This window comes from Mycteria americana, chromosome 24 (genome assembly GCF_035582795.1).
Source record: "Mycteria americana isolate JAX WOST 10 ecotype Jacksonville Zoo and Gardens chromosome 24, USCA_MyAme_1.0, whole genome shotgun sequence".
Lineage (NCBI taxonomy): Eukaryota > Metazoa > Chordata > Aves > Ciconiiformes > Ciconiidae > Mycteria > Mycteria americana.
In genome coordinates this window covers 2,753,633-2,764,967 of record NC_134388.1, presented here as the reverse complement: position 1 = coordinate 2,764,967, position 11,335 = coordinate 2,753,633, and the positions used below count along the sequence as shown (strand labels likewise).

The following is an 11,335-nucleotide window of genomic DNA, read 5'->3' as shown; positions in this document are numbered from 1 at the left end:
CTGCACTGGGAGAGGTTTTCCAGCACTTTCCCCTTCTTGTCATCAACCCCACTAGGTAATTAAGCAGAAAGGCAATTAGCCAGTTTCCTAGGCAGGCCAATATGTTAATCAGGCTCCTCTCTGTTCCCTTCCAGTCTGGCAAAAGCCAGTATTGGTGCTAAAAATTCAAACGATTGCTATGGAAACGCCAACAGCTGATAGCTCATCCTGTCACACCAGGAGAGACGGGGGCTAAATCCATCCCGGGTGTAGCTCTACCGCTGTCCTGCCGGTCCCTGCCTGTGACCGGTGGAGGGGACAGACAGGCTGGGGATGTGCTGGGAATTTAGCAGCAAGTGTAGCTGCCGGGCGAGGTGGCGTGGGGACGGAGCGGCTTGGATTTGTGTGAGCTTTCTTAGGCTGCAGCTGAGGGAGGTGGAGCGATGGCCTCCCGCGGTGCTGAAGAGAAGGAAAAAGCAGCAAAATATTTATGCTGTGGAGATGGAGAGTTACATTCCCCCCTGCCTGCAGGCCCTCTTTCCTTGCCCGTGTGTCTAACCTCCTTTTAATGTGTTCCTAACTCAGGGAATGCTCCTCACCACGTAAAGCTTCAGCTTCCCAGCTCGCTGGGACAGACCAAGGGGAGTCTGGCCCTTCCTTCCTGCGCTGGGTTGAAAGGAATCCTCCCCAAATTGGGTGCGGGGTCTTCCCTGGCACTGCCCAGTCATTCCGCATCCGTCCGTTGGATTATCCCGGCCTCGGCTCCGCGGAGCACAAGCCATCACGCCACTGCCCGAGGAGGAGCGGGGCCGCTGGGCTCCCCAGAGGGACCTCGATGGCCCCTGGGGTCGCAGCCGGAGCCCGTCAGCCCTGCGCACCCCTGGGCACCGCCACGGCGCCGTGCCCAGCAGCACGTCCCGGGAGTGCAGGGCGAGGCCTCGTCCCCGGTGCAGCACCGTGCACCCACCGCCCCGCCCCCGGGACCCCCGGGGCGTGGTGCAGGGGTGATGAGGACACGGCCAGGGCACGCGGGGACGCCTCGGTGCCCGACCTGTCGCTGCATGACAGCCCCGGGGGGCAGGCCGGGACCAGCAGCCCAGCCGGGTGCGGGGCCCGGCGGGTTCCCCTCGCCCCGGTGCCTCCGGCCCGGCCCCGCCGCGGGGCGCCGCGCTCCTCCCCGCCCGCAGGGGGCGCTGCAGCGCCGGCGCCCCCCCTTACGCCCGGGCCGGCCCGCGCATGCGCAGCGCGGGGACCCTGCGGGCCTGGGGCGGGCGGGGTGCGCCGGGCCACGGCAGTGCCCGACCGTCGTTGGCGGGGAGGGGCCGGGCCGGGCCCAGTGATGGCCAGTGCTGGTGCCCGGGCCGGGGTTGACACCGGGCTCTGCCCTACCGCCTCTTCCTGGGAGCCGAGACCCCGGGCTCGCCTGCCGCTTTGGTGGGGCTGGCGGCGGGGGCCCTCACCGCTCCGACGGCGGCGGCGCCGCCGTCCCGGGGATCACCGCCCGCAGTGGCCGTACCGACTCCGATCCCCCGGACCGGTTCCCACCCGAGTTACCGGCAGCGGGTGGGGAGGACTTTCCCCCCGCTGCGGCCCGGGCAGAGCCACGGCAGGGCGGGGCGGGAGCCGCCGGTCCCAGCTCTCCCTGCAGGCCCCGGTGCAGCCCCGGTGGGCGGCCACGTGGTCCCGCCCCAGCGGAACAGCCCTCCCAACCATAGAGCCTGCCGGCCGCTGCGGGCCAGAGAGGCGCGGCAGCGCATGCGCTTTGGGTGCCGGGTGCGCAGGTTCCGCCCCCCGGCCGGCGCCGTCGTATAAGAACGGGGCTGTTGACGTCAGCGTTCTCTTCCGCCCGCTCTGCGCTCGCCAGCGAGACAGGGCTGTCGCCGCCGCCATTGCTGTAACCCCCCCCGCCCCGGAGAATCCACCGCCATCCGCCACCATGGTGAGCCCCCGCGTCCTGCCGCCCCCCTGGGGGGCCGAGCGGGCACCGCGCTCGCTGCAGCAGTGGGGATGGCTGCCCCGGGAGGGCGCGCGGGCCTGTGGCCGTGTCAGCGGCCTGTCGTGCCGGGCTGGGCCGCTGCTGAGGGGAGAGGGGTGGGGCTGGAAAGCGTGCCGGCGGGGAGGGGACTGTCCCTGGGGAGACTCGGGGCCCTCGCCCGGCCTGTGGGGCTCGGTGGCCCGGGGGGGGTCTGTGTCAGCCCCCGTAGGGCCCTTCTCCCCCGGTGTCGGGGCTGCCGCGGCCGTGCCGGTGCTGCCCGGTGCTGCTACGCCTGCCCTGTGGGGAGGGAGACCGGCGGCGGTGATGTGGCACCGGGACGGCGTTGACGCCGCGGACGGGCCTTTGCGGTGGCCTTATGTAACGCTGCGGCCCGGGCGGGGGACAAACCCACCGGCGCACCGGGCTGTCACCCGCCCGCCGGGGAGCAGTGACCGAACGAGGGTTGGGTTTTCGTGGGGGTTTGTCTCGGGGAAACGTTGACGCTGCCGCAGTTTGCAGGACACCGAGCTGAAGAGGGAGCGTGCTGGGTGCTGGCGCTGCAGGCCCAGGCCTCTCTGCTTGTAATGTCGGTGTCTGCGGTGCCCTTGCTGTGGGTTGTCTTGTAACGCGGGCTGCACAGACAGAATTGATGTCAGAGTGACTATGGCAGGTACTCGCTGTATTGGTTGGGCTTCTTAGGATTGCCGAAGGCGTTTCTATATACCCTGCGTTTTTCTTTTCCCTCCCCCTTCCCTCATTTTTCAAGGTGAACTTCACAGTAGACCAGATACGGGCCATCATGGACAAAAAGGCCAACATCAGAAACATGTCTGTGATTGCCCACGTTGATCATGGCAAATCAACCTTGACTGATTCTCTGGTATGCAAAGCTGGTATCATTGCCTCTGCCCGCGCGGGGGAGACCCGTTTCACCGACACAAGGAAGGATGAGCAGGAACGGTGCATCACCATCAAATCAACGTGAGTTCCCTCCCTTCAGGCACTTCAGTGTTCCTGCTGCATGGTCTGAGCTCAGGGGGGCTTTGAGTCCTCTACTGGTTTGATCGTGAGATGAAAGAAGACGACGCTGGGCTTTCTCTAGTCTAGTTCAGAAGCTCATCTCTTGCTCATGAGGATTGCTTAAATGAAAGAGCGAGTATTGATTGGCTTGTGGTGAATCATAGAGCACTACCTTGGTGGCCACTGGGAAACAGATGTGCAGCGGGAGCTTCAGCCTTCTATTTTTGCACTGGGACTGCTGGATGTGGCTGATGTCCACTGAAGTCCCACGGGTGCGGTGTGGAGACTGTCTTGGGAGCATCTCTGGCGGCTGTGTCACCATGGGCAGTTTGAGGACCCTGAGGGGCATGAGAAGGGATCAAAAAGGAGATTGGGCCTAGTAGAAAAAGCATAAATCCTTGACTGGAAGAAATGAATCCCTCTTCAGACACTTTAAATGGGACAGTGTCAGAAGAGGTTATGGTTTCAGAAAAGCGTAGGAAGGGCAGATTTTAGCCTGCGCTCCTGGTTATCTCCCCAACTGGCTACCCAGGAGGATGCTTCAGGAAGTCCTTAAGCCCAGGCATAGTTGTCTGTGCGCGATAAAATGCTGTTTCTAAGCACCAGGGAGGGGTAATGTGTAGATAATAATTTTAATAGTTTTTCTTTTTTTCAGAGCTATTTCCCTATTTTATGAGCTCTCTGAAAATGATTTGGCCTTCATCAAGCAGAGCAAGGATGGTTCTGGTTTCTTGATCAACCTGATTGACTCTCCTGGGCACGTGGACTTCTCTTCAGAGGTCACTGCTGCTCTTCGTGTCACTGATGGTGCCCTGGTTGTTGTAGACTGTGTCTCTGGTAAGGTTTTCTGCAGCATTATGCAACTGGAGCATATGTTGGGTGCATTTAAAGATGAGGATAACTAATTCCCCTGTGTTTGGCAGGCGTGTGCGTGCAGACAGAGACTGTGCTGCGTCAGGCCATTGCCGAGAGGATCAAGCCTGTTCTGATGATGAACAAGATGGACAGAGCGCTGCTGGAGCTGCAACTGGAGCCAGAAGAGCTGTACCAGACCTTCCAGCGCATCGTGGAAAACGTGAACGTCATTATCTCCACGTATGGAGAAGGAGAAAGTGGCCCCATGGGAAATATCATGGTAAGCGGAAGGCTGTGTTGTTCGAAATTAGTGAGAGGGAGCAGTTGTGGTTCTTTCCTGTCTCAAGTGGAGAACTGAGAGTAGAATAACGAAGGTACCCGTACTACCCTGGCTTGCGCTTGTTTGGAGCTCTTGCTAGCATTCCTTCCAAATCTTCTGCTAGTTCAAAGCTTGAGCAAATAAAGGCTATAAATACAAGAGAGTATTTTCTCTCTTCACAAAGGGTGCTCTTGTTTTGTAGGATGCCTTCTTGCCCACATCACATCTGTGATGTTGGGTGATGTGAGATCCTAGGCTCCTACACAGCATCACTCCCCCGGCTGTCTTCTGAAATGGAAGGCCAGTAGGTGTTTGCCAGTCCCTGCGCTCCGAGCTCTCCCCGCTGGGTTCCTGGGTAGCGAGCAGGACTCTCGGCTCTGAGAAAAAGCTTGTGCTTTGTTCCTGTTGAGCACTCTCCTGCATGCTGCAGGTTTTCATGTATTGCTGATACTCCCCGTGAAGGGCAGGAATGTTACCTGCACGCAAATCTACGTAGCTATGAGCTGTCTGAGTACGTAGTTGGTCGAAGTGATGAAAAACTGATGCAATACAAAGCTAAAATGGTGGGTGTGTGGCCAGGCTGTCCCCAGACCTCAGAGATGGCTGCTGTCATAGAACTGCTTGAGGGTCCCGTAGTCCTAAAGCTCTACCTGCAAACTCTTTTTGTACTTGAGTGTTGTTTGGCACTGAGTAGGCTGACTGCTGTAGCGCTCTGTGGCTGTTCCTCTGTAACCCAGCTCTCCTGTTCCCTTTCAGATCGATCCAGTGCTTGGTACCGTCGGCTTTGGTTCTGGCCTGCATGGTTGGGCTTTCACTCTGAAACAGTTTGCTGAAATGTATGTTGCAAAGTTCGCTGCCAAGGGTGATGCCCAGCTGAATCCATCTGAGCGTGCCAAGAAAGTAGAAGACATGATGAAGAAGCTGTGGGGAGACAGGTGAGGAATCATGGCTTGTTGATTTTAATTCCAGATCAGCTCTGTGTGGCTGCAAGCTGATGCTGTAGAAGGTTTGCAAGGAGGGAGGATGTGTTTGTGCCTGCTTGCAGCCCTGTCTCGGTGACTTGGTGCATGTGGTAGCAAAAGAACCGTTTCCCATGAAATCTTTGCAGAATAGGAAACACCCAGATAAATGGGGAGGGGACAGTGAGTTGGCAACATGAGTTATAAATGCATTTTTATGCGTTTTAACTCAGAGTGATGGGGGAAGGTATGTAGGTGGTTCTTACTCAGCAGCTCTTTCCTCTGGCCTGAGGAAGCAGAAGAAGCCACGCTTCTGTAGCTGAACTGAGCATTGATACTTGTCTGACTTCATTCTTTCTCCAGATATTTTGATCCTGCTACTGGCAAGTTCAGCAAGTCTGCTACCAGCCCTGATGGAAAGAAACTGCCCAGGACCTTCTGCCAGCTCATCCTTGACCCCATCTTCAAGGTGAGTTCCTTAGCGTTCTGCCCTTGCTGGTGCCGTACACGCTCTGGTTCAGTTACAGTGTGTGATGATGGAAAATTTCTTCACTTTGACCTGACTTGTCTGATTGAAGAAATTTAAATATCTGACACAAGCCTAGCTTGTTACTCGTGCAGACAGGGAAGCTGGTAGTAGATATTGCGCAGGCAAGTATGTGTCTGAGCCTCCAAATGGATTCAGCTGGGTGACGAGCAAGAACAGAGATTCTCTTAGAGACGTTTGTGCTGCTGCTTCAAACTGGGTCACTGGCGACATTCGTAACTGCTGCTTTTGTTCCAGGTTTTCGATGCAATCATGAACTTCAAGAAAGAGGAGGCGGCTAAACTGATTGAGAAACTGGACATCAAGCTTGACAGCGAAGATAAGGACAAGGAAGGCAAACCCCTGCTGAAGGTGAGATTGGTCTGCATCGTCTGCGGGGAGGAGATGAGTAGTTGTGCTGCTCCATGTCAACTTACTAAGCAACTACAGACCCTGCTTGGGTGGGAAGGTGCTGTTGGCAGCTTGGAGGTTGGGGAAGCAAGGGAGGGTTAACTGCCAGGTCGTGAACAATCTGACCGGGTCTTACTCTGATCTCTGCTCAGGCCGTGATGAGGCGGTGGCTGCCTGCCGGAGATGCCCTGCTGCAGATGATCACCATTCACCTGCCTTCTCCTGTCACAGCCCAGAAGTACCGCTGTGAGCTGCTCTACGAGGGACCCCCTGATGATGAGGCTGCCATAGGTACGATGAGCCGCTGCTTTGCTGCCAGGCATCTCTTCACATAAGTGCTCCGTGCTCCAACGCGCCCGTAGCCATCTTGTTCTCCAAGTACACAGCTCGGTAGCCAGTGTAATTCTTGAGTCTGTAGCTTTTCTAGTATGGATCAAACAAGCTTATGAGCTTTACTCTGGAGGACTGAGCTAGCTAAGTAACTGGAGAGTAGCCAGGGTATATGCCAAAGGCTCAGGCTGAGCCTGTGTTCGTTTAAAACATCTCCTGGCAATGTGATCTTTCTGTCTGGGCTGGCCAGCTACCTGGACAGAAGTGAACAGGCTGGGACAATACTGGGTACAGGTCTCGTGTTGGGATTTGGGGTGAGTGGGGGGACAGGGCATGTACACCAAATGTGAGAAGTGGTACTGAACTAAGTTGTTCTCTCTCCCTCCTCCCAGGTATTAAGAACTGTGACCCCAAAGGCCCCCTGATGATGTACATCTCTAAAATGGTGCCAACCTCTGACAAGGGACGTTTCTACGCTTTTGGACGTGTCTTCTCTGGTCTCGTCTCAACTGGCTTGAAAGTCAGAATCATGGGACCAAACTACACACCTGGCAAGAAGGAGGATCTGTACCTGAAGCCAATTCAAAGGTCAGTCCTGGCTGGGGTGTGCTCTGGTTTGTGGTTCTAGTACTGTCTTGGGCTTCTTCTCGTCTCTGAGGCCAGGCAAGGTGCTTGGCTGTGGACTTCAAGCCTGCTGCTGAACTCCAGGATATGGGCTGGTGGGACCTCCTCTTTCAAACTTAATTAAAACAACTTTCTCTTTCACCAGGACCATTCTCATGATGGGCCGCTACGTTGAACCCATCGAGGACGTGCCTTGCGGAAACATTGTTGGTCTGGTTGGTGTTGACCAGTTCCTTGTGAAGACTGGAACCATCACCACCTTCGAGCACGCTCACAACATGAGAGTCATGAAGTTCAGCGTCAGCCCTGTTGTGCGTGTGGCTGTGGAAGCCAAGAACCCAGCTGACCTGCCCAAGCTGGTGGAGGGACTGAAGCGTCTTGCCAAGTCTGACCCTATGGTGCAGGTGAAAGTCCAAAATGGTTTCGGGAACAGGAAGAAATCCTGGTTGTGCTGGTGCAGGAGGCTTCTGCCTTTAATCGTGGTTGTAATGGGGGTGCTTGCAGAAAAGTTATTTGAGTTGAGTATTGGTCCCAGCCCTACCAGAGTGGGAAGGAACACCGTGTTTCACCTTGGGTTGGTGCCGAGTCATCCCCAGATCAGTGGAAAGAGCGTCTAAAAGTAGCTCTATGAGTCAAAGGCAAAAATCGGAGACGGTCACTAGTATTGTACGTGCGAGAGCTTTCGTTGCATTGCAGTCGAAAGCCTCACCTGCTGCGTAAATGGTCTTTTCAGTGTATCATTGAGGAGTCTGGGGAGCACATCATCGCTGGCGCAGGGGAGCTGCACTTGGAGATCTGCCTGAAGGATCTGGAAGAGGACCACGCGTGCATTCCTATCAAGGTAGAGGGGCTGTTGGTGAGCTCTGAGGGGGTATCTGATGAGCTGCGGTTTGGTTGGTGGCTCACTGCTCTTCTCCGCTCTTTGTCACTGCAGAAATCAGATCCTGTTGTGTCCTACCGTGAGACCGTCAGCGAGGAATCCAATGTGATGTGCCTTTCCAAGTCCCCCAACAAACACAACAGGCTGTACATGAAGGCCCGGCCCTTCCCGGATGGCTTGGCTGAAGACATTGACAAGGGCGAGGTCTCTGCCCGTCAGGAGCTGAAGCAGCGAGCTCGTTACCTGGCTGAGAAGTACGAGTGGGATGTCACTGAAGCCAGGAAAATCTGGTGCTTTGGTCCCGACGGCACCGGCCCCAACATCCTGACTGACATCACCAAGGGAGTGCAGTACCTGAACGAGATCAAGGACAGCGTGGTGGCTGGCTTCCAGTGGGCGACGAAGGAGGTAAGGGGCAGCGCCTGGCTCTGGTCACGGCGGGGCTGGGATCGCTCTGGGGCAGGTGGTGTGTGGCATCATAAACAGCTACGGCACGTCTTCTCAGAGAAATTTTGGAAAAACTGTCACAGAGGGCAACGTATTTATAATTCAGAAGTATCTTTTAGGATAAATGAAACTCGGTGACAGCTGGAATGAAGATGCCATGTCAGTTTAGACACAAGCCACACAGCCTCAAGACAAAAAGCCTTCTCCCAGGACTGTGGAGAAATTCATCATGGCAGCACGTACTTAAAATTTTAAAAAGCTTTTTGGAGAGCAAAATGCAACATCAGGGACAAACTATTAAGATGAATAAAGAAACTGGCATCAAAAGAAAATGAAAGGTACTCTTGAGAGCCTCAGCAAAGATCTGGCCTTGTTTACCAATTATTTTTTTCAGGACTAGACAGATGACTGGGAACGAACAAGTTGACAGGTAGACTGGGAACAGCAGCCGGAGAGGTGTTTTTCCCTGTTTACTTTTTTAAGGTAGTCTTAGTCTGAAGATGATACCATGCCAACAACTTTTTTTGTCCCAGTAATGTGAAAAATGACTTTTCCTGGCCAAATACTTGGGTTGCAGCATCATAAATGTGTGTCAGCACTTCTGCTGCTGGTGTGAACCTTGGAGCTGTTGCATGAAGATACTGGTAAATGGCTGCAGTGCCTGAAGCCTTCTCGGAGGTGCTGCAGTGGTGCCGCGGGGGCAGGAGTAGCTGGTTCTTGGGTCCTAGGCAAGGAAGATGACTTGCTGACGGGCTCCTTGCTCTGCCAAGCGGGCTCTTGTGCTTCCTGCTCTAGGACCCGCTTCCAGGGAATGCCCGTAAGCCGGGGGACCGGAGCCTTCCGGTGGGGAACGCCAGCTGTCCCCCGACACGGTGTTGGTTGATCCCCTGCTCTGCTTTTCCAGGGGGTCCTGTGCGAGGAGAACATGCGTGCTGTGCGTTTTGATGTGCATGATGTCACCCTGCACGCCGATGCCATCCACCGTGGAGGCGGGCAGATCATTCCCACTGCCAGGAGATGCCTGTACGCCTGCGTGCTCACCGCTCAGCCCAGGCTCATGGAACCCATCTACCTTGTGGAAATCCAGGTGAGGAACCTCTGCTCGGCCCAGAAGATCCTGTGTGAAGAAAATGTGAGCGGGCAGTCTGTGGTCCTGACACCTCTCTCTTGCAGTGCCCGGAGCAGGTGGTCGGTGGCATCTACGGTGTGCTGAACAGGAAGCGTGGCCACGTGTTCGAGGAGACCCAGGTGGCTGGCACCCCCATGTTCGTGGTGAAGGCCTACCTGCCTGTCAACGAGTCCTTTGGTGAGTGGGCTGGTCCTGGGCGCTCCCCTGGGCGTGCAGCAGCTCCTGGAGCTTGGTGCCAGCCCTGGGAAGGAAGGAGATCCTTTGTGTCCAGCTGTCTGATGGCAACTATTGTAGAATCACAGAATAATTTAGGTTGGAAAAGACCCTTAAGATCATCAAGTCCAGCTGTTAACCTAACACTGCCAAGCCCACCACTAAACCATGTCCCTAGCGCCATGTCTACACGTCTTTTAAATACCTCCAGGGATGGTGACTCCACCACTCCCCCAGGCAGCCTGTTCCAGTGCTTGACAACCCTTTTGGTGAAGAAATTTTTCCTAATACCCAATTCCAATATCCAAATATCCAATCTAAACCTCTCCTGGTGCACCTTGAGGCCATTTCCTCTTGTCCTAGCGCTTGTTATGTGGGAGAAGAGACCGACATCACAGAATGCTTTGGGTTGGAAGGGACCTTTAAAGGTCATCTAGTCCAACCCCCCTGCAATGAGCAGGGCCATCTTCAACTAGATGAGGTTGAATTCCAACCTGACCATGAATGTTTCCAGGGATGGGGCATCTCCCACCTCTCTGGGCAACCTGGGCCAGTGTCTCACCACCCTCAGCATAAAATGTGCCTTCTCTTCAGTCTGGGTCTCCCCTCTTTTAGTTTAAAACCATCCCCCCATGTCCTACCACAACAGGCCCTGCTAGAGCCTGGCCCCAGCTTGCTTAGAAGGCCCCTTGAAGTATCGTGAGGCAGCAGCGCGGTCTCCCCGGAGCCTCCTCTTCTCCAGCCCTCCCTCACGGCAGAGGCACGCTGTGGTTGGCGTCTCTGCAGGTTTTTGGGTGCTGCTTGGGGTTCCTTCGCTCTGGCCGTGTGCCGGTGCTGACCCAGAGGGTGGGTTCTGCTAGAGGTGATGCCGGACTACGCTCGTTCCCCCTTCACCTCGCCCCCTTTCTTCTTCCTCGCAGGTTTTACAGCAGATTTGAGGTCCAACACGGGCGGCCAGGCTTTCCCCCAGTGCGTCTTCGACCACTGGCAGATCCTGCCCGGGGACCCCTTCGACAGCGCCAGCCGTCCCTGCCAGGTGGTGGCCGAGACCCGCAAACGCAAAGGGCTGAAGGAAGGCATCCCCGCCCTCGACAACTTCCTCGATAAACTCTAATTAAACTCGTTGGACTCTGGGGGAAGGGGAGGGGAATTAATTAATTAGCGTTAAGGCCCGTGCGAAGGGGTAGACGCCCGCGACCGCCATCTCTTTGCATTGTTAATTAATCGGTTTCATAGCGATTTGAGACTTCAAATGAGGAAAGAAAAAAAGAGGAGGAAAAAAAAAAAAAAGCCTTATAGGTTTCTGTGTTGCACATGACTCATCTTTGCCATTGTAACTAAAACATTTCCACTAGATTTGCCCAATTCTGTATTTATTTGCCTCAAAGCGTTTCTGCAGAAGGGGAGGGGACGTGCTCCTTCGTTTCTCCCGAAACGGGGTAAAGGGGGGCAAAATGAAGAAAACAACAAAAAAAAAAAAGGGGGGAGGGGGGATGGGGGGGAGATGCCCCCTCTGCAGTGTGACTGTCCGTCGTGACCATCGCCGCCTGTATTAGTGCCACTGGAATTAATAAAAATCGGATAATGGTGATCGATGTGCTTTGGCTACCAACGTGGGGCGCCCCCTTGCGGGCGGGAGGACCTAGGGGAGAAAGGGGGCGGGGAGAG

At 55.6% G+C, this 11,335-nt stretch overlaps 1 protein-coding gene and 1 non-coding gene across 2 annotated transcripts; both read left to right on the top strand.

Annotated features, from left to right (window-relative positions):
- Positions 1-1,303: 1,303 nt before the first annotated feature.
- On the top strand, positions 1,304-11,258 carry EEF2 (eukaryotic translation elongation factor 2). The gene is made up of 15 exons (XM_075524416.1): positions 1,304-1,918; positions 2,721-2,935; positions 3,630-3,811; positions 3,898-4,109; positions 4,905-5,083; positions 5,471-5,576; positions 5,892-6,005; positions 6,197-6,335; positions 6,767-6,962; positions 7,144-7,402; positions 7,732-7,839; positions 7,933-8,286; positions 9,230-9,412; positions 9,499-9,631; positions 10,588-11,258. The coding sequence occupies exons 1-15, from the start codon at positions 1,319-1,321 to the stop codon at positions 10,779-10,781; spliced, it is 3,174 nt and encodes a 1,057-aa protein (XP_075380531.1). The 5' UTR covers positions 1,304-1,318; the 3' UTR covers positions 10,782-11,258.
- LOC142420566 (small nucleolar RNA SNORD37) lies at positions 5,637-5,703 on the top strand. The gene has a single exon (XR_012778780.1). It is a non-coding gene; the product is annotated as a small nucleolar RNA SNORD37 (small nucleolar RNA).
- Positions 11,259-11,335: the final 77 nt, after the last annotated feature.

What these genes read in the sequence shown, in the direction of transcription:
- EEF2 (XM_075524416.1), top strand. Translation starts at nt 1,319, where the DNA reads ATGGCCAGTGCTGGTGCCCGGGCCGGGGTTGACACCGGGCTCTGCCCT. An exon ending in AAGAAGCTGTGGGGAGACAG is followed by an intron (nt 5,084 to 5,470) that starts GTGAGGAATCAT and finishes TTCTTTCTCCAG; the next exon opens with ATATTTTGATCCTGCTACTG. An exon ending in TACCTGAAGCCAATTCAAAG is followed by an intron (nt 6,963 to 7,143) that starts GTCAGTCCTGGC and finishes CTCTTTCACCAG; the next exon opens with GACCATTCTCATGATGGGCC.